The sequence below is a fragment of the Perognathus longimembris genome, chromosome 10 (assembly GCF_023159225.1).
Source record: "Perognathus longimembris pacificus isolate PPM17 chromosome 10, ASM2315922v1, whole genome shotgun sequence".
Lineage (NCBI taxonomy): Eukaryota > Metazoa > Chordata > Mammalia > Rodentia > Heteromyidae > Perognathus > Perognathus longimembris.
Genome location: NC_063170.1, coordinates 1,566,000 through 1,589,427, shown reverse-complemented (window position 1 = coordinate 1,589,427; position 23,428 = coordinate 1,566,000). Strand labels below are relative to the sequence as shown.

At 68.0% G+C, this 23,428-nt stretch overlaps 1 protein-coding gene across 1 annotated transcript; it reads left to right on the top strand.

Moving 5' to 3' along the window:
• Positions 1 to 1,177: 1,177 nt before the first annotated feature.
• On the top strand, positions 1,178 to 17,653 carry LOC125358099 (junctophilin-3-like). Its single transcript, XM_048354988.1, has 2 exons — positions 1,178 to 1,591; positions 16,874 to 17,653. The coding sequence occupies exons 1-2, from the start codon at positions 1,210 to 1,212 to the stop codon at positions 17,395 to 17,397; spliced, it is 906 nt and encodes a 301-aa protein (XP_048210945.1). The 5' UTR covers positions 1,178 to 1,209; the 3' UTR covers positions 17,398 to 17,653.
• The last annotated feature ends 5,775 nt before the right edge of the window (positions 17,654 to 23,428 follow it).

The following is a 23,428-nucleotide window of genomic DNA, read 5'->3' as shown; positions in this document are numbered from 1 at the left end:
TTTCTCTTAATTTATGGGGTGGGGAAATCACCCAGCGCTGGCTTCCTTGGACCCAAGCGGCCCGGAGGGGGAGGGGAGGGGGAGGGGAGGGGGAGGGGGGAGGGGGACTGTCCCGGGGAAAGGTCCACCTGGGGTCGGCGAGGAGCCTTCGGGGCCGCATCCGCGCGGGGTCGGGGCCGAGGGGCGGCGGCCGCGGCTCTCGGGGGTGGCCAGGAGCGCGCCGGGTGCTGGGCGCCTTCCCGTTACGCAGCTCCTGTCCCTTTAAATCCGAGTGCCGGAAAGGGGGGGGCGGGGGTGCCCCGGCCGCACCCCGGTTCCCAGGCAGGCCCGGGCCGGGGTCAGCCGGGGTGGGGGGCGGCGGGGCGGGCTCCCGGGCCTCTGCGCGCTCGCCCAGGGCGGGAGGGCCGCGCCAGTGCCCGGCGGGCGCGCGCCGGGGCCGGGGCCGGGGCCGGGGCGCGGGCGGCGGGGGGCGGGGGGCGGGGAGGGCGAGGCGCGCGCGCGCCGGGGGCGGGGGGTCCGGGAGGGGCGCGCGCGGGGGCGCGGGCGGCGGGGCGGGCGCGCGCCTCGCCGGCCCGGCGCGCGAGCCGGGGCCCGGCGCTCACTCCCGTCGCCGGCGCCTCCCGAGCCCGCCGCCGCCGCAGTGCCGCCGCCGCCGCCGCCCCGCGCCCGGCCCCGCGCCCGGCCCCGCTATGGTGCCGCCGCCCGCGCCGCCGCCCGTGCCGCCGCCGCCCGCCGGCCCCGCCGCCCGCGCCGCCGCCGCCGCCCTCGGGCGCCCGCAGCGCGGCAGCCGCAGGTGGGGGGCCGCGGGCCGGGCCTGAGCGCCGCCGCCCCGCGCCGGCCCGCGCCCGCCCTCCGCCCTCCTCCCGGGGCGCGCGGCGGGGCCCCTCGCCGCCGAGGTGGAGCCGCGGGCGCCCGCCGCGCCGCGCCGCCCCCTCCCCCGCCCGCGCCCCTCCCGCCTCCTCCCCGGTCCCGGCTCCAGCGGGAGCGCGAGACGCTGGTCAGGCTCCGCGGCGCAGCTCGGCCCCGCGCCGCCGCCGCCGCCGCCCCCGGCTGACTGAGGCCCCGCGCCGGCGCCCTCCGCGCTCCCCATTCCTCCCGCGGAAGCGGAGCGCACACAAAGCCCGGCACCGGGGCTCGGGCCGGCGCCGCCGCCGCCGCCGCCGCCGCCTCCTTTCGCCGCCTGCGGGACTCGCGGAGCGCGTTACATGCATGTCCAGTGGGGGCAGGTTTAATTTTGACGATGGAGGCTCCTACTGCGGAGGCTGGGAGGACGGCAAGGCGCACGGCCATGGCGTCTGCACCGGCCCCAAGGGCCAGGGCGAATACACCGGCTCGTGGAGCCACGGCTTCGAGGTGCTGGGCGTCTACACCTGGCCCAGCGGCAACACGTACCAGGGCACCTGGGCGCAGGGCAAGCGCCACGGCATCGGCCTGGAGAGCAAGGGGAAGTGGGTGTACAAGGGCGAGTGGACGCACGGGTTTAAGGGGCGCTACGGGGTGCGGGAGTGCGCGGGCAACGGGGCCAAGTACGAGGGGACCTGGAGCAACGGACTGCAGGACGGCTACGGCACGGAGACCTACTCGGATGGAGGTAGGCACGGCGGGGGCCCGGGGCCGGGCGGGGGCGGGACGGCCCCCTCCCCTGCTCCCCGCTCCCGCGCCCCTGCCCCCCCTCGCTCCTCCCCCGCCCGCTTCCCCTCTGTTTATCTCTGGGGAAGTTGAGCCTCGCCCTTCTGCGGGGTGGTGGGTGCCAGGGGCATTTCCCTGGCGGCCTCAGAGGCCCCGGCCACAGGTTGCTCCATGCCTGGGGAGGACCGTTCCCCCCCCCTCGCCAGCAGGAGGGCGAGGGGCTGGCGGGCAGCGGAGCCAGGCCCAGCCAGGCGCCCAGCCGGGTATCAGCGCGGCGGAGCAGGCCCGAGACCTGCGGGTGAGGCCAGGCTGGGCCTGCGGCCACCCCTGAAACCTGCTGAGGCTGGGTGGGGGCCGTAAAGGGTCCCCCCTCCCTTGGTGTTGCCCCACCCCCTTCCCCGTTCAGCAGAGAGTCAGGCCCCAGACTCCCTCCGTCCTGAATCAACCCAAACCAGTGAAGAGGGAGCAACTGGGAGCTAGAGGTGGGGATGCCAACCCAAACCAAAACAGCCAGGCAATAAACTTCTAGGTGGTTGGACCCGGCTAGCGCTGTCGAAGCAGGCTGCCGGAGGGAGGGAGGGAGGGAGGGGAAGGAGGGAGGCCCATCTGTTTCCAGAGAGCCCAGGAATCTCGCCTTTCACTGGCTGAATCATTTTCACCGTTAGTTTAGGGAATTGCTGGGGTGCCATCCACCTAAGATGCCAGCACACCGGGGACCAAGCCTGGTGGCAGAAGCCAGCGAGCTGCCTCTAAGATGGTTTCTGTACAGGAAGCCCCGGCTGGCACGGCAGCCACCCCTGGCCTGGACCCTCTGGGAAGCCAGGCTCCAGGCAGGCAGGCAGGCTGTGGTCCAGATGCCCCCCTCCCCCTCCCGCTGTCTCTGGAGGTGGCTCCCCGCCTCCCACCGGGCCGTCGGCTTGTTGTTCAAGCATCGGTGCCGGGAAGGGAAGGGAAAGGGAGGAACGGAGTGAGAGCCGCAGTGACTCGGGAGGAGGGGTCACGAATGTCCGCGCGTCTCCCTGCCGGAGCTCTGAGAAGCCGCTCCCCCGCCTCATCCAGGACTGAGGAGGGCTGGAGAGTAATTATTATTTTGGCTTATGCAACTGAGAGGCAGGGTTCATTATTACCCAAAGAGGAGGCGGAGTCTGGGCAGTTAATTATATAATGCTCCTGCCTGTCTGCCGCGCCCGGCCCTGCCTGGTCCCGGGCGGTCTTTCCCTGTGCTGGTTTTCACGGAGCGGGCTGGAGCGTTTTGCTGACCCCGGGGTGCCGAGGGCCGCGGGCGCAGACGGCCCTTCCCAGGTTCCAGGCGTGGGCCTGTGTGTGTGCACACACACGCTTGCACACGCAGGCCCGGCAAGGCCCGGGCAGCAGCCGTGGGTGGCCACGGTGGGTGGGCGAGCAGCCTGGCGCTCCCAGCTGGGCTCCCAGGAGCCAGGAGCAGTCCTCACTCCAGGGCTCTGGTTAGACCGTCTGCAGAACGGGCCCTCCACGGGCTCGGGCCTGGGCCAGAGAGGTTCTTCATGGTGCTGTGTGGGCCTGTTCCCAGGGGAGTGTAACGAGGGTGCGTCCCACGCCCAGCGCTGCCCACCTTCCCCAGACTCCCGTCCTGCCCAGCCCTGCCTCCACGCAACACAGGTGTGCGCACTTCCTGTGGCCCAGTGCTCCAGGCTCTGGGCACGCGGTGGTGGGTGGAGCGCTGGAGCTGGGGCTGGGGCCGGCCCGGCGTCCGGGAGCTGGGGTGTCGATGGGGGGGACCCATCTCTGGATGACCTGGGCTCCCCACCCTCAGCCCGGCAGGCGGCTCCTCCCGCGTCCCAGAAGGCTGCCCCTGCGTGTCCTGCCCCAGCCGGTCCTCTGTACGAGCGAGGCTGAGCGGCCAGGGGCTCCCGTGGGCCTGGCGGCGGAGCCCGGCGGGGTGCCGGTACCACCGCCCTGGTTCTCACCCTACCTGCTGGAAGGGAGCCCAGGGTGCCCAGGTCCTCACCAGGCTGGTTGCCCACTTGGCTGGCGACACGGCACGAGGGAGACTTGAACTGGCTTTTCTGGACTGGAGTGGTCAGGTCCAGGATCGGGGGCCGTGCCTCTGAGCCCAGTTGAGGCTTCTCCTTAGCCTGGGCGCTCTTAGGAGACTGGGCCCCTGGGCAGGGCTGCCGCCACCCGGATGGGGCGGAACCATCTGCCAGGGCAGGATGGAGCCCCAAGGCCCTGCCCACCTGTGGCGGGCAGCTGGGGTCCCCGTGCCGGTCGGACAGAGAACTTGGGGCTGGCCCCTGCAGAGCTCCCGAACTTTACACCGCTCCCAGTGCTGACTGGGGGAAACGACGGTTGTCATGAATAATACACGAGCAGCAAATGTATTCTGCATTTAGCTGGAATTGGTATGGAATCCATTTCGGCTGGGGACGCTTCTGCCAAGTCCTCCCCCAGCTCACCCTCGCCCGGCGCAGGTGGCCGTCACTCTTGGACTGTGGTCTGCCTGCGGGCCTGGGCCTTGGGCAGCAGGTGCACCGGCTGGCGTGGAACCCTGGCCCTTGCAGCCCTTTGCATCGTGACCCGCGGCAGGTTGCTTGGCCTCTCTGAGCTTCTTTTTCTTCATCTTCGCCATGGCTACCGCTGCTGCTGTGGTGTGTGAGGGTTAATGGAAAGTGGAATACAGTATGCAGTCCTCATTTTTTTTTTTTCCCTTTGGTATTGGTCCTCGAACTTGAACTTAGGGCCTGGCCGCTGGTCCCATAGCTTTTGTGCTCCGTGTTGACGCTCTGCCACTTGAGCCACGGCGCCACTCCCAGCCTTTTGGTGGTTAATTGGAGCTAAGAGTCTCACCGACTTTCGTGTCCAGGCTGGCTTTGAACCAGGATCCTCAGAGCTCAGCCTCCTGAGTAGCTGGGCTCTAGGTGTGAGCCGCTGGTGCCTGGCGGTCACCGTTGTTACGGCGTTATTAGCACGGCCCGTGTGCAGTGGGTGGTGTGCCCCCCGGCAGCCGAGCTTGATGAGGGGAGCAGTGCCGAGGACAACGGCGGCACCGTGGGATTCCGGCTGCGCGCCGCTGGCACCAGATTATCCGCTTCGTTCTCCCAGTGCCGTGGCCCACCTTCTTCTCATTCCCGTTCTCCGTGATGGGGGGCAGAGGCTCCAAAGCAGATGCGCTGGGGTGGGATTCGCGGGCGGTTCCGGAGTCTGTGGGGCTCACCCCTGTAAATTTCCTGTGCGGAGCGCTGCCTCCTGCCCCTCCCTCTTCTCCCACATCCTCTCCTCCCCGGGTGCAGCACCCAGGGGTGCAGGCGGACGCACATGCACACCCGTGCAGACCCCCTCCCTAGCCAGCCCCCCCCCCGTGGTCCCACCGACACCTGCTGGGCCCGTGGTTGGTGGCACAGGTAGATGTTCTCATGGGGTGCTAAGGACCAAAAGTTACCCTTCAGATAAGCCCTCCCCCACCCTGGGAGAGATGACTCATCCGCCACCCCGGCCTCTCCCCCTCAAACGCGGGTCCCGTTCCCCGGCCCAGAGTCAGCTCACACGAATCACACCCACCCACAGCCAGGATTCAGATCCCTGCGTACCTGCGTGTGCACACACACACACACGTGTGCACACACCCTACACCTGTCATCCCCCCCCACCCACCCACAAGTCATTTTCCATCCTCCCTGACAGCCACACCGCTTGCACGCTGGTCCTGGCTTTGCTGCTCAGCCCCACAGGCCACGGGCCGTGCTTCTCAGCCCCACAGGCCACGGGCCGTGCATCTCAGCCCCACAGGCCACGGGCCATGCTTCTCAGCCCCACAGGCCACGGGCCGTGCATCTCAGCCCGCCCCCATGGAGTTCAGATGACAGGCAAGGGGCCCGCTTTCTATTTTAAACACATCTCTGCTACTAATGTCCCTCATGCAAACAAAATTACCTCCCCTCGGGCATGTTTTCGGCGCTTGGCTGTGACTCTATGAAAAGTTCTCCTTTTAAAGAGTTGGGAGGAAGCGCGTTCTGCACATGGATTTTTACCCCAGGAGAAACTCCTTTCAGGACCAGAAAGAAAGGAGCACTTAGCTCTTCTGAGACTCCCCCCGAGCCCCTGGAGGAGCGTGGGGCTTGAGGGGCTTCCTAAGGTGGAAGGAGAAGGGACAGCAGGTGCCTGGCTCTTTGCTGCTAGCTACAGGGGCGGGAGTTGGTGAGAGGCATCCCGCCACCAGGCACACCAGCCTGAGCTGCTTGGCGGGTGAGCCCTGGGTCTGGTGAGGGAGGGCGCCCTCGTGCGGAAGGGGTCACTGCCGGGTGGCCCCGGCTGGCACGCACAGGTGCTCAGCACGCATCTGGCCCGTGGGTGAGCTTTGTGAGCGTGGACGGCTCCCCCCGAGTCCCGGCCGAGCGTCACCGTTAGCAGAGGTGACCCAAGGCCCAACAGGGCGCTTCTCCCCGGCTACAGGAAGGAGGGCCCTGGGGAAGAAACGGTGTTTGGGGCGGGAACCTGTTCCCTCGGGGACTCGTTCCCTTCCTCAGTGTCGTTCTCCGCAACTGTAAGTTTCACTGGCCGTTCGCCATGAGCTAGTAATTCTGTACGTGTGCCGCTGGCAGATGTGTAGGTCTGAGTGTAGCTTGTCTGCACACCGCCCACAGCCTCCTCCCCGGGTCCCCTGGGCCTGGAGGGTGAGAGGCAGAGGTGGCCCGGCCGTGCTCTGGCCCTGGCCTCGGTTCTGAGGCGGCCCCGGTCGCTTCAGGACCTTGGAGAGCGCTCCCCGGGCAGCCGGGCTGCCGCCGCGGGACCCTGGGTTTCCCCAGGCCGGATGGACGGACGAGGTGGGCGTCCCAGTGGCCCCCTGGCCCCGGCCCCTCCTGCACACCGGGCCCCCGGGGCGAGCCTGGCCCTGCTCTGCCGCAGGTCCAGCACCGAGCAACGCCGCCCTCCGGGGGCCGGCCCGCTCGCCTGGTCCCCACCCGTTCTCAGAGCCCCGTGCCGGCCAGGTGTGCCGCCCTGCACGTGCCCTGCGTCTGCGCCTGCGCGGGGAGCCCCCGGAGGCTGAGGTTCAGCCTGCCCCCCTCCCTCAGGGCTTGGTCTCACGGAGGAGAGCAAGGGAAGGTGGGCACAGCAGTGCTTTTGTGGCCGCTGACAAAAGGGATTTTGTTAATGCCCCTCTCTTAACTCGTTGTGGTTTGGCAGCATACTGGAATTTGAACTCGGGGCCTGTGCTTGCTGGGCGGATGCTTCACCTCTTGACCCAGGCCCTCAGCCCGAGTGGCTTTATTTTTCAGATAGAGCCTCACGTTTTTGTTCTGGCCAGGCTGGACCACCAGCCTCTTACTTAGGCCTCCCAGACGGCTGCACGTCAGGTGTGTGCCACCGTGCCCAGCGCCTTCTCTTTGAGTCTGCCTCAGCCTGTCGGTTAGGGGCACCAGTCCTGCCCCCCCCCCCAAGACGGCGCCCCGCCCTCCTGGGCAGCACGGAGATCCACTTCCCGCACGCCTGCAAAGGGCTTTGCGGCCGCTTGTGACAGGCGCCAGCATTTCACGCGAGAATCGGGGTAGCGTTGGACAAAATGAGCAGCGGGGGGTGACAGCCGTCTGGCGGGAAGCGACCGGGGTGGGCTGGGCGGGCCGGCGGGCTCTGGGCAGACTGCTGGAAGTCACGAGGACGGGCAGTGGGTGGCCTTTGGGTCCCCACCCCTTGTGCTGCCGTCCTCTCTGGCCGGACACGCTGGGTCGTTTGCAAAGCACTCAAAGTGTTTGTCCTGGGGCATGGCGTGGGGTTGGGGACCCTCGGGCCCAGCCTCCCAGGCAGCCAGAGGGACGACGCACGGTGCATGGGCTGTGTGTGGTTCAGGTCTGTGTGGCATAGACGACGTGAAGAGAGAGAGAGTGAGCTGGGTGTGCAGTGCACGCCTGTGACCTCCCCTCTCAGGAGGTGGGTGGGAGAGTTTCCCGTCAAGGCCAGCTTAAGCCACGTAGCAATACCCTGTTGTCGTTGTCGTTGTTTTTAAAGACATTGTATCTAAAAGAATAAGCAGTCTGGACAGAGATGCAGAACTAAAACAGGAGGCACGACGAAGGGTTTGTCCTGTCAGGCTTCAGGGCCCGCAGGAAGTGTGTCGCCGGGGTCAGGAGCCCCGGGGCGGGGCCCCGGGCTGCGTCTGGGAAGGGCTTGTGGTGGCAGAGGTCGTGGCGGAAGTCGCTGGCTCTGTGGGAGCCTCTTCCCTTCTTCCCGCCGTGCCTTCCCGGCGGAGCGCGACGCTCCCCTCGGCTCCCGCCACCTCCGACCTCCCCGAGGATGGCACAGATGTCCCCTGGTGCTGCGCTTCCGGGCTCCGCCGCCCGGAGGGTGTGGGCCGCGGCGGCTGCCCAGGCCCCGGCGGGCGGGCCTCAGAACCCCTGGGCCGCGGCATGGGAACACCGTCTTGGGTTTCCGCTGCTGCTGTGTGAGGATTGCGGCTTTCGGCCGGTGCCCCCGGGCCCCCACCCCGCGTGGCCCCGGGAGGCCGTGACGGCGCGGAGGCCCAGGCCCCTCCGTGGACCTGCGCGACGGCCCCCGCGTGCTCCGGGGCCTCCGCTGTGTCGGGGGGGCTGTGACGGGGGCTGGCGGTGCGGTGGAGGTGCACGGGCCACCCGAGGGAGAGGATTCCTTCCGGACTCGGCCGCTCGGGCGGAGCGCTGCGCCCGCCCCCTGGCACGCGCGGGGGGCGGTGTCTCGTCTTCTCACGAAGGCGGTAGCGTTTCCGAGCGGAGCAGCGCCTGGGAGGTCAGTGCTGCTCCGCCGCCCGGGTGTGTCGCCTGCTTCAGGTGGGGGACCCTGTCGCTGAGGGCAGGGTGACCCCGAACCGGGTGGTATTTGCAGGGACTCTTTTTCCAAGTAAGGCCGCGTTCCCAGGTCCTGGGGTTAGGATGTGGGTGCATGTTTTGGGGGGGCACATCTGGCCCCCCCATATCCTGAGGGCCTCAGAGCCAGGAGAGCCCGCCGACCGCAGGGTACACAGGTTGTTAAACACCTGCCCTGTCCCAGGTGTGCCGGGCATTTTGTTGTAGCAGCCGCGCACGTCGCTCCTCACGACGGCTTTGAGGTGAGCCGAGCTGCTTGCTGTAGGCTGGGGCTTGGGTGGCCCTCGGAACCCGTGTGTTAGAGGTGTGGCCCCGCGTGGCTCTGGGGGGACGGGCGGGCGGGCGGCCGGTCTTCAGGTCATCAGGGAGATGGTGCAGCCCCAGCCCCTTCCTCTTCCTCTCTTGCTTCCCAGCCCTGAGGTGGTGGGGGATGGGGTCCGCCCCGTGGTCCTCCAGTCACAGTGGCTGCTCCCCTCCCCCAGAGCCGCGGGCCCGCGGTCCACGGGCCGGAGCTCCCTGAACTGCCACAGCGCGCCGCCGATCCGCCCGTGTGGAGGCTGCGTGCCCCGTGGTGTGCTAGGCCGCATTCTGTCTGTCCCGCCCTTCCTCTGCCGGCCACGGGGGCGGGCTCTCCCTCTGGCTCTGCCCACGGCACCGCCCCGGACAGCGTGGACGGGGTTTCCGGTGAGCGCCTTCGGTTCTCTCGGGGCCACGCCAGGGGAGTGGCGGGCACCGTGGTGGCCCTTCCACCTTCTGAGGACTTGCCAGCGGTTTCCAGGGCTGTGTTATTTCACACCCCAGGCCGCAGCGCGAGCACTCTAATTATTCCACGTCCTCGCCGGCACCTGTTATTATCTGTCTTTTTGATTACAGCCGTCCCGGTGGGCGTGACGTGGCGTCTCGCGGAGGTGGCGGGGCTCAGAGTTGTTTCCTTCTGTGAGCAGTGGCCGTTCATGGATGCTGGGCGCCCGCTTCTGCGCCGACCCCAGCTTGTGGAACCGCTGCGCTCCTGCTCTTACTGTCGGGTGCCGAGGTTTTCTGCAGATCGGGGGTCCCGCTTGGGAATGCTGGCCAGGGGTGGACTGCCGGAGGTCAGCCCTGTTCCTATCCCCAGAGCACCTGGCATGGCGCCAGGCACACAGTAGGTGCTCAATAAATGCCCAAGAGACAGCACTGGCGTCGCTGTGCTCAGCCAGGGGGAATCTGAGGTCGGTGCCGCTGTCCAGCTCCGCTCCCCGCTTCTCTGGGACGCCGTGTCCAGGGTTCAGGGTGTGTGCACGGGGCTGCGTGCCACTGGGTCACTGTGAGCTGCAGCTCGCAGTGTGCACCGGGGGAGGAGAGGAGCCGAGAGCCAGTGTGCAGGCTAGCCCTGGGGGTGCGGGGGGGGGGCGGAGGTGGGGGTGCGGAGGTGGGGGTGCAGAGGTGGGGCGGATGGGAGGCCTGGGGGTGTCTAGCGCCTGGAGAGAGTCATCTGGGCCCATGGCGTGTGCTGACACCTAGGAGAGGATGTAAGAGGAGCATTTACAGGCACAGGGCGCGTGGGGGAGACTCCCCTTGCTCTACCTTCGGGGCCTCACAGAACCCACCCGACGGTTAAGAGAGCTACCTGGTCCCCTGCAGCTCCCGCCCGGCCAGCAGGAGGAGGCCCCATCCCCCTGAAGGGCTGAGGGGCTGTGGGCAGGCTCAGGCCCCCGAGGGCTCACTGGTGCCCTAGAGAGCAGGAGGCATCAGGCTGGGATTTCCTCAGGCTGGAGGGGACCCCGTGGGGAGCAGTGTCCCCTTTGCTGTAGGGGCAGAGAAGGGAGGTACCAGCCTAAGCTGGGGAACCAGGGAAGAGGAGGGAGAGGGGAAGAGGGGGGGCCATGAGGAGAGGGTACGGGGTGAGATAGAGGGAGGGGACTGGAGGGATGAATCCTTTTCTGCTTGTCAGGGCCCCCTTATTATTCCCCACTCCATGCTTGTGTTTTCACATCTCCACCGTAGCAGTAGCAGCGTTGGGTTTTGCCTCTTTCCTTTAAATCCATGCAACTGCTCTGAAGAAGTGCGTCTCGTTGGGAGGCAGAGGCGGAGGCCTGGAGACACAGCAGAACTCAGGGTGGTTGGATCCAGGGTCAGCTCGGAAGTGGGACCGGAGCACTTCCCGGCTCTGCTGAGTCTGGGGTGCTAAGCGCCCCAGGTTGTCCTCCTGCTGAGAGGTCCAGTTCCAGGAATGGCTTCTCAGGACTAGGGAAGTGGGGAGCGGCCCGCCCCCAGCAGCCAGAGTGAGCGGGGCTTGAACTCTGGATTCTGCTTGGCAGAGGCCTGGGAGGGAGCACAGGGCGGACTCTCACAGGGGAGCTCGGAGTCAGAGGCCAGCTGGCTCGGCCTGTGGCTTCTGAAAGCCCTGTTGTTCTGTCACGCCTTCAGGATGGTCGGGTGCCGCCTGGGCCTCCTGGTCACCTGACACTGACCAGACCCCCAGACCTGCCCAGGGCCCTTTGGCCTCTGGCCATAGCCCCTGTCCCCAAGAGCATGTGAGCAAGGACGGGAAGGACTTGGGCTCCCGGGGCCTAGATGACCAGGCAGAAAGAAGGCCATGCTGCCATTGGGTGGACACAGCCCCGCCTCCCAAGGGCCATGCTGCCATTGGGTGGACACAGCCCCGCCTCCCGAGGGCCATTCTGCCATTGGGTGGACACAGCCCCGCCTCCCAAGGGCCATGCTGCCATTGGGTGGACACAGCCCCGCCTCCCAAGGGCCTTGCTGCCATTGGGTGGACATAGCCCCGCCTCCCAAGGGCCGTTCTGCCATTGGGTGGACAGAGCCCCGCCTCCCGAGGGCCGTTATGTCATTGGGTGGACACAGCCCCCGCCTCCCGAGGGCTGTTATGCCATTGGGTGGACACAGCCCTGCCTCTCAAGGGCCGTTCTGCTTTTGGGTGGACACAGCCCTGCCTCTCGAGGGCCATTCTGCCATTGGGTGGACACAGCCCCGCCTCCCAAGGGCCGTTCTGCCATTGGGTGGACACAGCCCCGCCTCCCGAGGGGAGACCCCAGAGGCGCGCTGGGATTGGTGGGGCTGTGGGGCCGCCCCTGCCTTGCCCCCGGGAGGGAGGGGATGAGGTTCCTGGGTGGCACAGTGACCTGCTTTTGTCTGTGGCATCGGTGCATGGTTCACAACCACAGAACAGCTGGCGCTGAGCTCCCAGGCTTGGAGACCCCCCTAGGGAGGGGAAGGGACGGCCTCGGGGCCGTGCATGCCGGACCCCACTTCCCGTAGCTGCTTTCTGGGGCCTCAGGCATGTCTTGTGTGTCTCTGTGCCCTTGAGGGCGCCTTTGAGGGCTCGTGGGTGATGGCTAGGAAGAAGTTTCTGGAAAATTCAGCTGGGGGTGGGCAGTGGCCAGGTGAGAGTGGGTGCCTGGTGATGTCTGGGGGGACTCGGGGGACACGGGACACTGGCTGGCTGGCCAGGTCTTCTCTTCCCAGAGCTCCCTCTGGATAAAACTTCCTGCCACTGGCTCTCTGATGCCTGGGGGGGGCGCTGAGCGGCCCCCAGGGGTGCAGAGCGAGCTTTAGGACCCGAGATGCCCGTTGTGGAGTCCCAGCCCCACACTAGAGCTCTGGGCGGATGACGGAACTGCAGCAAAGACTCGGTTTGCATCCGGCAAATGAGCTCACCACTGTCAGGGCTTCCCCTGGGGCTGTTGCCTGGGCCGGCGCACGGTGAGCTTTTGCCTCCTCAGAGAGTCAGAGGGAACCAGGTAGAGCCACTGCGCCCCGCTCCCGGTACAGAGCATCTGATGGGCCCTACAGCTTAGATGTGCCCTGGTATACCCACAAATCGGCCACGTGGCCAGGGTGTGGCTTCTGGGAAGACAGAAGACTCGGGCATGGCGTCTGGCCTGCGGCACGGGTTCAGGTTATACACATACCACTTCAGCTTCTACATTTGTCCGAAGCCTCAGACCAGCACGAAGCCCTCTGCAAACCGGTGGACTCACAGAGAATGCGCCATTGCCGGCTCCCTAGTGGTCACTACAGGGAACCACACCCAGCCACGGGAGCGGGGAGAGGAGGGGAGACGTGCGCAGAGCTTTGTACGGGCTGGCGGGGGAATCGAGACTTGCCTTCCGTCCTGTGGACCTTCCCAGATGTGCGTGCCCTCTACTTCCCCGTTCAGGTGGGAGGAGGGGGGGGATTTTCAGTCTCTTCCTAGATGTCCCAGTATTGTGAGGTCACAATTTAAAAAGTCCAATCCACACCCATTTCCTTTCTCTGGTGTGACTGTGCAAGTATTGCTTACTGCTGAGCCAAGCAATGTACTCTGACTCCGAGCCCTCCATGCACAATTCCAGTTCTTAATTGCCTCGTTTTTTCAACTGCGTAGATTTCCTTAAATCACTGGTTAATTTCCCCCACCCTCCCGGTGCTCAATAAAACTGCTCTCCGTGCAGCTTTCCTCCCAGATTCTCTATCTGCAAAACACACGGATTCAAGTGTACTGACTGATTGTCCTTATCCCCAGCCCCCATTCTTCCTGGGCCTCCCCTCTGCCCTTCCTGCGCTTGGTGGTCTCTCCACCTTTGGCTCTTCTTTGACTTTCTCCCTCATCTTGGTGGAGCACATCCTGTAGTAGCTTCCTGAGAAAGGACTCCATGGAAGAAGCTTCAGTGGCCCAATTCCTGGATTGTCAAGTTGCTGTAGAATGTAGCTTGGAAATCACTTTTGCTAAGGGGGTGTGTGCGTGTGTGTAAATGACATGTATATGTGAGCACATATGTGTACAAGCACATGTATGCGTGCACTGGTCCTGCGGCTTGACCTCGGGGCCTGGGCACTGTCCCTGAGCTTTTGTGCTCAAGGCTAGTGCTCTGTTCCTCTTCCACTTGAACCACAGCACCACTCTGGCTGTTTCTGGTAGTTAATTGGAGGTAAGAGTCGTATGGACTTTCCTGTCCAGGTTGGCCTTGAATCTCATTCCTCAGATCTCAGCCTCCCTAGTAGCCAGAATTACAGGCATGAGCTACTGGCACCCAGCCTGGATTTGAGGTTCTGTTTTGTTTCTTGCAGTGCCTAAGTTGAACTAGCTCCTGGCACATGCCAGACAAGTGCTCTACTCTGAGCTTCACGCCGGCCTAGAGAAAGACTTTTAAACGTAGTAGGGACAGAATGGAGGCATGGTTACTCTTAGTTTTTTTCTTGTTGGTTGTGGGCTTGAACTCAGGCCTAGGTGCCATCCCTGAGCTCTTTTGCTCAAGGCTAGTGCTCTACCACTTTGAGCCACAGTGCTACTTCCAGTTTTCTGGTGATTAACTGGAGATAAGAGTCTTATGGACTCTCATGTCCAGGCTGGCTGTGAACTGCGATCCTCAGATCTCAGCCTTCTGGGTAGCTAGGATGACAGGCGTGAGCCGCCGGTGCCTGGAACATAGTCACTGTCAGTTTTTTTGGAAGACAACTTACCAAAACTAGAAAGGAATCTGTGTGGCCCAGAAATTTTGTTTTGTTTTGTTTTGCCAGTCCCGGGGCTTGGACTCAGGGCCTGAGCCCTGTCCCTGGCTTCTTTTTGCTCAAGGCTAGCACTCTGCCACTTGAGCCACAGCGCCCCTTCTGGCCGTTTTCTGTATATGTGGTGCTGGGGAATCGAACCTAGGGCCTCATGTATATGAGGCAAGCACTCTTGCCACTAGGCCATATCCCCAGCCCCATGTGGCCCAGAAATTTAACCCCAGGAATTTTCTCTCAGGGTAAAGTTTAACATTATGTGTGAAACACCAGTTATCCGTGTGAGCATACACGTGTGCGCGTTGTGTTTAATTCCACGCTGTAGTGTGTGCTGAGCATGTATGCAAGGCCTGGATTCCACTCCAGCACCACACACGCATGGGCACACACAATGCACGCAGGTGTGTGCTCACACAGGTCAGCGCGCAGCGCCGGCAGGTGTTTCTCCTCTCCAGGCGTGGCACGGGACCCTGCCCCGTGAGGCTCCTCGGTGGTGATCGCGCTCTGTGCTCTCTGTCTCTGGATCCTTTGGGACTCTGCCGTTTGCTCTGAGAATCGTCGGGGAGGTCGGCTCTTGGCTGAAGCCCTTGAACGTGGCCTGAACCATCAGTGCCATCCTCGTTCTGGCCAGCGGCCCCTGTAGCCAGAGGGGCCTCCGGGTAGCGAGCAGGGTCCCCGGGCTCCAGATCAGGCGAGAAGGCCAAGCGCCGGCTGACTGGCAGAAGGATGGGCTCTGTGGCCCCCTGGGGTCGGCCCCATGTGCCTCCCTTGGGGCTCCCGGCCTCCTGGAGGGGCCCCGAGGGCCCAGTCCCATCCTCCGGTCAAAGGTTCCCTCCAGCGTTTGGGCAGCAGCTGGCAGCAGCTTCTTTGCCCAGCCAGGCCAGCCGCCCCATCCAGCTTCCGGTTGCGACAGGGCCACTGTGGGGAACCAGCATTCACCCCATGGCCTCTGGGCAGGGGGGATCCCCAGGGCTTCCTGTGGGATCCGGCAGCGGCTGCTGCGCCCCTACCCCACCCCCCTCCCCCCGCACAGTAGGTCCTGCTCCCCTCCCCCCTCCCCCACCCCCCTCCCCCCGCACAGCAGGTCCTGCTCCCCTCCCCCCTCCCCCACCCCCCTCCCCCCGCACAGCAGGTCCTGCTCCCCTCCCCCACCCCCTCCCCCCGCACAGCAGGTCCTGCTCCCCCCCTCCCCCACCCCCCTCCCCAGCACAGCAGGTCCTGCTCCCCTCCCCCCTCCCCCACCCCCCTCCCCCCGCACAGCAGGTCCTGTTCCCCTCCCCCGTCCCCCACCCCCCTCCCCCCCGCACAGCAGGTCCTGCTCCCCTCCCCCGTCCCCCACCCCCCTCCCCCCGCACAGCAGGTCCTGCTCCCCTCCCCCCTCCCCCCCCCGCACAGCAGGTCCTGCTCCCCTCCCCCCTCCCCCACCCCCCTCCCCCCGCACAGCAGGTCCTGTTCCCAGGATTCCTCTGTGCGGGCTCTGAGGTGAAGACGCCCATCTCAGACGCAGTGTCCCCCCCCCCGCCCCGTGCGTGCTGGGCCCGCGCCCCGAGGCGGGTGCTCCCCGCTCTGCGGTCGCTCGCTGAGCCGAGGCCGAGGTTCTGGGCGGATGCCGCGTCTCTGGAGTGAAGAGCGGGGTCAGGTCGCGTGCCCTCGGTCTCCTCAGGGCTCGCGTCACGTGGGGCGTCTGCCCTGCCCCCGGGGGCTGCGGCTGGGCCGGGTCCAGATGTTGTGAGTGGCGTGGCTGGGTCGGCCTGGGAGGACTGGCCTGGGAGGGGGAAGTTTGGGTCCCCAGATGGGACTCGCCGTGGGCTCCGGGGCGGCCTTGGACGCTTGCCCCCGCCTCCCCAGTGCTGAGGCCCCGGCGCGGGCTGCGCGGGCTGCGGCGCCAGGCCCTCCGGCCGCCCGGTGAGGGTGCGCTTGGTGGCCCGTGCGGGCGCATGGTGCTGACACCTCACCACTGTGTTTCCAGAAGGTTCCCTCACCCCAGGGGGGCACTTGGTCCCCAGGGGGCAGTCCTCCTCCTCGTTCTCACGCTGCCCTCGGCCAGGCCTCGCTTCTTTCTTGCGCATGGCCTGGCGCGCGGGCCCTGGCGTGGGAGCGCTGGGCCGTGGTCCGTCAGCCGCGCGTGGGCAAGGCTGCCGCCGCTCACCTCCTCCCTGCTCCGCCGCCGCTCACCTCCTCCCTGCTGTGCCGCCGCTCACCTCCTCCCTGCTCCGCCGCCGCTCACCTCCTCCCTGCTCTGCGGCCGCATGGCGAGGCCGCCGTTCACCAACCCCCGCCTCCATTGGGGGACGAGGGTTCTGTGTGCCCTGGGCCCGTGCACACGAGGGCGTGAGCGGGGGCGGGGCGTCTGCCCTGGGGATGCACACGAGGGCGTGAGCGGGGCGGGGCGTCTGCCCTGGGCCCCTGCTCCCCCTTCCCCCCCGCCGCCCCCCCCCCGCCCCCCCCCCCCCGGCCACACTGGATTGGTCGGGTCTGCAGGCTCGATGCCCTGCCGCTCTTCTCCGAGTGCTTGCCTCTTTTCCACAGTATCTGGGCTTGATGGGTTTGTAGACTCTTCTTGGATGCCTCGCGGGAGGGGTCCTCAATGCCCCCCTCACAGCCAACCCCCTAACCCCAGCTGTCCCCCCGCCTCCTCCTCCTTCCTGTTCAGGTTTGGGGGAGCTCTCTCTGGACCCTGTCCCCTGCGTCCCGCTCCCTCCCCCACCCGCTCCCGACCTCTAAGTCAGAAAGAAGTGGGGGGCGGGGGCGGGGCGCCGTGTCTCCGGAAACTACCGTCAGTGATGTCGACCCAGGACGCACCGCACACCTGGCGGAGGGTCACCTGGATGGGGGGCACAGGCAGGACGACTGATCCAATACCACCCCTCTCCCTGCACCCCTGAAACCCGCATTCTGCACCCCTCCAGGGCCGCCCCGGGAGCTCACCCCTCTCCCCTCTGCCTCCCCAGGGACGTACCAGGGCCAGTGGGCCGGCGGGATGCGGCAAGGCTACGGGGTGCGGCAGAGCGTCCCCTACGGCATGGCGGCGGTCATCCGCTCGCCCCTGAGGACGTCCATCAACTCCCTGCGCAGTGAGCACACCAACGGCACGGCGCTGCCCCCGGACGCCTCCCCGGCGGTGGGCGGCAGCCCGGCCGTGTCCCGCGGCGGCTTCGTGCTGGTGGCGCACAGCGACTCGGAGGCGCTGAAGAACAAGAAGAAGGGGCTGTTCCGGCGCTCGCTGCTGAGGCGGGCTGAAGCTGCGCAAGTCCGAGTCCAAGAGCAGCCTGGCCAGCCAGCGCAGCAAGCAGAGCTCGTTCCGCAGCGAGGCGGGCATGCACCGTCAGCTCCACCGCCAGCGACGTCCACTCCACCGTCAGCCTGGGCGAGGCCGAGGCCGAGCCGGCCGTGCTGGAGGACGACATCGACGCCACCACCACCGAGACCTACGCGGGCGAGTGGAGGAACGACAAGCGCGCGGGCTGCGGCGTGAGCCGGCGCTCCGACGGGCTGAGGTACGAGGGCGAGTGGACCGGCAACCGGCGGCACGGCTACGGCTGCATGACCTTCCCCGACGGCACCAAGGAGGAGGGCAAGTACAAGCAGAATGTGCTGGTGAGCGGCAAGCGCAAGAACCTCATCCCCCCTGCGCGCCAGCAAGATCCGCGAGAAGGTGGACCGCCGCCGTGGAGGCCGCCGAGCGGGCCGCCGCCATCGCCAAGCAGAAGGCCGAGATCGCCGCCTCCAGGTAGGGGAGCGCGGGGCCCCCGGGGGGGGAGGGGCGCGGGGGAGGGGGGGGGACCGGCCCGCTAGGGTCCGCCGCGCCGGGGTGCCCGAGGAAGCGGCCGTGGGCAGACGCGGGGCAGCCTCTGCCGCGGGGCTGGGGGCCGTGGGAGTCGAGGCGCGGCGGGCCCCGCCGTCCCACGGAATATGTCGGGGGAGGCTGGGGGTCCCCGGCGGGCTCTGGCCATCTCGGGGAGCCCCGGGGCTGAGGGGCGCCGAGCCTGGCTCCCGAGAGGCTGCCGAGGCTGGGGAGACGGTGGAGGAAGCCGGCCCTCCCCGAGGGGCGCGCCTGGGCCCTGCCGCCGCCTGGCCGCGGGGGGCTTGTCCGGGTCTCACGGGGGCTGGGGACCGGGAGCCTCTTAGCCGGGAGCCGTGGGGGCCTCGGGACGGCGCTCCTGTGTCTGTGCAGAAGGTGGTGGGTTTGAGGCAGGGGCCGGGTGGGGTGGGGGGGCCCAGGAAAGCCCAGGTCAGCCACGCTCAGCCCTCCGGCCTGATCACCAGCGAAAGGGGAGGGCCTGTCGTGGGTGACAGTGACAACAAAGGTGGCCGCCGTGATTCAGTAATGGACAGCTGTCCCTTGCAAACATCTGACGCTTAGAGAGAAGCGAGACGGCCCTGCGGAGCTGAGGAGGACCACAGTTCCTGCCTCCACCGCGAGGGCTGGGCTCGCTCGCTGGCCGGCTCCGCTTCCTCCCTCCCTGGACGTGTTCAGGCAGGGAAGCAAATAGGAGCACGCGCCGGCCCTCCCTCACCTGGGGATGAGGACGAGGCAGGACTGGCTCGGGCGGAAGTTAGCGGAGGTCTCTGGGGCGGGCCCCGCCCCCGCCCCGCCCCGCCCCGCCCCGCCCCGCCCCGCCTCATTAATCGGTTTCCCTCCAGGTTTTTGTTTTGCTTTGCTCTTCTCCCTTTATATTTTGCGCCCTGGTGGATGATGGGTGGTTTGGGGCTGGATGTTTGCCACAGCTCTGCCTGGCTTGAGAATGGATTTCTGGGGTGAGGGTGGTGGGGACGGACGCGGAGCCGGCTCACGAACCCCCCCCCACCAGGTGATGTGGTTAAGAACAAGGACGTGGGGCTCCGGCAGGCTTTGCGTGGATTCCTCGTGGACACCACAGGACACTGGGAGAGGCCAGTTCCTACCAAGGAGTTGGGTGGTGTGGGGGGCTGGCATGGTCAGCACTGCGGGGGCGGCTGGCGTGGTCAGCACTGCTGGGGGGGGCTCCCTGGGGCAGGCTTGCCTCTCTGAGCCTCGGTTTCCTCCTTGGTGGTAGCAGGGAGAAGGCGCTGGCCTAGCTTCCATGGAGGACCCAGCCCTGTCCCGTGGCCCCGAGGTTGGAGGCACCCTGGTGACCTGTGACAAAGCCAAGGGTCCAGGCCAGGAGCACAGGAAGGACACAGGGAAGTTGAGGTAGCTCGCCTCCCGGCAGTCCGGGTTGACTGGCCAGCCATGGGGCGGGGCCTGCCCCTCCAGACGGGTGGAAGGACAGACAGACAGGGAGAGGGTGTGGAGGGGCGTGCGTGCAGCCAGGAGCAAACCGGACCCCGCAGCTCCTCCCCTCGGCCCGGCCTCCCTGAGGGACGGGGCCGCAGGGTCGTGGGGTGACCGGGCCACAGAGCGGCGTGGACCCGTGTCCACGGCCACGCCGTGGGGTCGGCGGAGCCTCTGAGGGCAGCGCTCACGGCCAGGACGGGACCCAGGCGGCAGGCCTTCCCGGGGCGGGCCCGTCACCACCCCCCTCGGCTGCCCTGCCCGCTCCCCGTCCACCCCACGCTTGCTCTCCTCCTTTCTCGCTCCTTCTTCTTCCTCTCGCCTCCTGCTTTCTCCACCTGTGGTTTCTGGCGTCTTCCCCGGGGCTGGCCACGGCGAGTTCCGAAGGTGCCGTGTGCCACCCAGCTGGCGCCCCGCGTGGGCAGTGGGAGGGCGCTGGCCCGGCGGGGCGGCCCGTGTGCCGAGGGGATCGGGGACCGCTGGGCTCCCCGCTGTGGCCGTGGCCGGGCCGCCACGGTGGCCGGGCGCCCCCCACGGCCTCTGCTCCCCTTCTCAGCCCCAGCCCTCGGTGATTTTCCCAGCAGGGCTGCTCGCCGCCGGGAGGAGCAATTACTTGAAGTGGCTGAGCGATTGCCGGCGGGGCGCTGAGACCTCTCTCGCCGCTGCTCGGCGCCCAGCTGGAGCGCCCACGGCAGACCCAGACGCCCCGCCCCGGCGCTGGCAGAGACCGGCCGGCAGGCCGAGACCGGCCTGGGAGCGGGGCGGTGGGGGAGGGCCACGGGCTCGGCTTCCTGCCAGCTCGGATGGATTGGAAGCGGCTGCCCGAGCACCGAGTTGGGAAGGATGCTGAGGCCACGTTGGGCTGGGGCTGTGGACCTTGATGGATTAGTGATGTCTGTCGTGGGTGTGTCACGTGGTGTTGCAGGAGGGGCTGTGTGTGTGTGTGTGTGTGTGTGTGTGTGTGTGTGGCAGCCTCCCCTGCCCCGCCCTCCGTGCTGATTTGCGGCTCTGCGGTGCGGGCTCACTTCCTCTGGCTCTAGATGCCCAAAGATTTCTTTTCAATTTTTTAAAAAATATGGGCAGTGTATTGATGCCCAGCTGTGATTCCCGCTGCTTGGGAGGCAGAGATGGGAGGATCGCAGTCAGAGGCTGGCTCTGGTAAAGGAACGGGACCCTCTCTGAAAACAAAGGCAAGGCAAAAGGGCCGGGCCAGGGCTTGGTTCAGGTGGCGGCGCGCCGGAGCAGGCGAGGGCTCTGCCTTCAGTCCTCGCTGCCGCAGAAGAACGCGGTAATACCGTTCCACGTGGGGTGCGGGACTGGCAGCGTGGAACGGCACTGCCCTCCCCTGCGTGGGAAGCCGGTGTTTGCCGGGCTCAGAGTCGGCAGCCCGAGCGCCCTGGCACGCGCGGCCGGCCCCACCAGGCCCATCCCCAGCGCGCGGGGGGGGGGGGGGGGGGTGCCTCGCGGGCCGCTGCTGGGACCGGCGTGGCGGTGCCCGAGGCTCACCTGGCAGCCCCGCCCGGCCCCTGTGCGCCCTGGGAAGCGCAGGTGCGTGACAGACACCTCGTGGCTCCTCTTGGGGTGGGGCGGGGGCGGGGGTTCGCGAGGAAGGCGCCCCGGCGGCTCCCAGCCCAGGCCCCATGGTTGGGGCTCTGTGCCCCCGTCTCCGCTCCTGCCAGACTGTGCCCGGGGCCTGGCAGCGCAGCGGCCCCTGGACAGAACCGTCAGGAAGCAGTCGGCGGTCGGGCCTGGTGGTCTCAAGCTCCTGGGGTCCCCTTCCCTCCTGCCGGAAGCATCTGCAGGCTGGGAGCTCTGGGGCGCCCCACCCCCGCACCTTTCTGGGTGTGGTGGGCGGGGCGGGCAGGTGGGAGGGGTCTGGGTTGTTGCGGTGGGGAGGCTCCCATGCCGTCCCCGCCTGGCCCCGTGGCCGTGGCCGTGGGCAGTGAGCCTCCGCGGCCTCCGCTGCGGGTTGGGGTCTGCTCAGCTCGCGGCCTCGGCCTGGCGGCAGCGCGGCATGGACAGAGGCTGCAGGGTGGGGCGTCGGGGTGAGTGGGGGGCAGGCCGGAGCGCAGGGCGGGGCGGTGCTGGCCTCACCTAAGCGGAGGGTCGGGGGCGGTCCCGAGGTCCGTGGGTGCTCAGGGCCTCTGCTCTGCACCGAGAGGCGGGGGGATCATGCCGCAGCGCCCCACGGGGGTCCGGGTTGCCGTGGGGTGTCGCCAGGCTGCGTGGAGCCCTCTGGTGTACCCCCAGCTCAGCCCGCGGACCCCGACCCCCCCCCCGGGCTCCGCGGCTGTGCGGCTGCTGCTCCTGTTCCGTTTCTGAGGGCGAGGGGCGACGTGGGGGGCGGGGGGAGCTGTGCACAGACCCGGCCGTGGGCAGCCCCCATCCGGGCCCCCAGGACGGGGGGAGGCTGCCCCCACAGGCGTGCTGACGGCTGCCCCTGCAGAAGCCCCACCGCGGGGACGGCGGCCTGCGGGGAAGCCACGGGAGCCCCGTGACCCGACGTCACGGCGACCTCGAGCCTGGAGAAGCGGCTGGCCGGGGAGGCGGGGGGCCGGCGGCCGGCCTCTCCCGGGAGCCCCGACGGCGGCTGCCGCCGCCGCTGCCAGGAGACCCCCGGAGTCCAGCTTGGCCTCGGCTCCTCTGCCCGTGGCTGGAAGCAGGGTCCCAGCGGACCCAGAGGCGGGAGTTACGCAGCGCCACGCCCTTCCCCCGTCCCTGCCCAGCCTCCCGCTGCCCGTGCTCCTCCCGGGCTTTTTATCTGCTTGTTGCTCCTCAGTCGTGGTCTCTGGAACACCCGCTGCGTGCGGGGCGCCGCCGACGGGGCCCTGAGCACCCACTGCGCGCGGGGCGCCGCCGACGGGGCCCCAGGTGCTCCCTGGCCCTCTCCTCAAGGAGCCCGGGAGGACGGCGCCAGTGAGAACGACGCGCAGTTCTGAGGACGCGTGCGGGGTCCGCGGGCCGGGCTTGCTCTCGGCCTGCGCGTGCCCCACCTGCCCCCGCTGGGGAGCCAGGACCCCCGTGTGGGCCAGGGCCGCAGGAAGGGCTCCCACGGGTGAAGGCGGTCGGAGTCCAGGCGGCCGGGGGCCAGCGTGGCCCACCACCCGGGGAGGCCACGTGGTGGGGACCCTGTGCCGGGGTCCGGGACCACGGGTGCTGTGGGTGGGGTCACCGGGCCCCGCGGGCCCCAGACCGACTCGGCGGCTGGTGGCGGTGCCGCGGCTCCGGCCGCGTTGCGTGCGGAAGCCCGCGAGGACGGCGGGGGCCCGGGCTCCTCCCTCGCGCCCAGCTGCTCCGTCCCCCTGCGGTCGCACGCCCCGCTCGGCGCCCTCTGTCCACAGGCACCCGCTGGCCGCGCTGGCCGCGCTGGAGCGGGGGGGGGGGGGAGATGGGGAGCCCTCCCGGCCGCCCTGCGGGGGGGCCGCCGCCCCAGGGCCCGTCCCCTGTGACTGGGGCAAGGGCCGGGCCGGGTCGCGGGCTCCCCTCCCTGGGCGGCCCCCGCCCCGGCTGCCCCGCCCCTGGGTGTTGCGGTGCCCACGCCCTTCGGCCTGGAGTTCTGTGCCCCCTCCGGACTCCTCGGCCGCAGCCCGGCCCCTTCCAGCCGAGCGTGGGGCGGGGGCTTCAGACACCAGCCGCAGGCATCGCCGTCATCCTCGCCTAAAGCTTCGTGTGCGTGCGTGTGCGTGCGTGTGCGCGCGTGTGCGCACGCCAGAGACCGCGGCTGACCCCGCCGGGCCCGCCCAGCCCAGCCCAGCCCGCGGCCCGCATCCGGGAGGCGTGGGCTGGGTGTGGACGCGGCTCCGCGCTCCCTCCGTGGTCCTCCAGGCTGGGCAGGGAGAGGTTCGCTTGCTATTCCTGGCACGCGGGGGCCAGGCTGGGGGTGACGGGAAGAGGGGGCGCCTGCTCTAAACATAGGCGCGCGGCCCCGAAGGTGAGGGAGGCGCGGGAAGGAGAGGGAAAGAGCGTCTGAAGATTGACCTGCGCTCGCCCTGCCCGTGTTCCGGGCCCCGAGGGTTGTCATGGCAACTGGGACACGGCCCTCTCCACCTTCCTCAATCCTCAGAAATACACGGGGCCTCGGCTCCTCTCCGCCGCCTCGGCCAGGCCTTCTCCCTGGACTGGCTGGGCTCTGACCCGGGCAGGGCTCCCGGCTGGAGGGTGTCAGCTCCTCGGAGGGGCCCTCCTCCTCCCCCTCCCCTCCCCCTCCTCCCCTCCCCCTCCTCCCCCTCCCCTCCCCCTCCCCTCTCCTCCT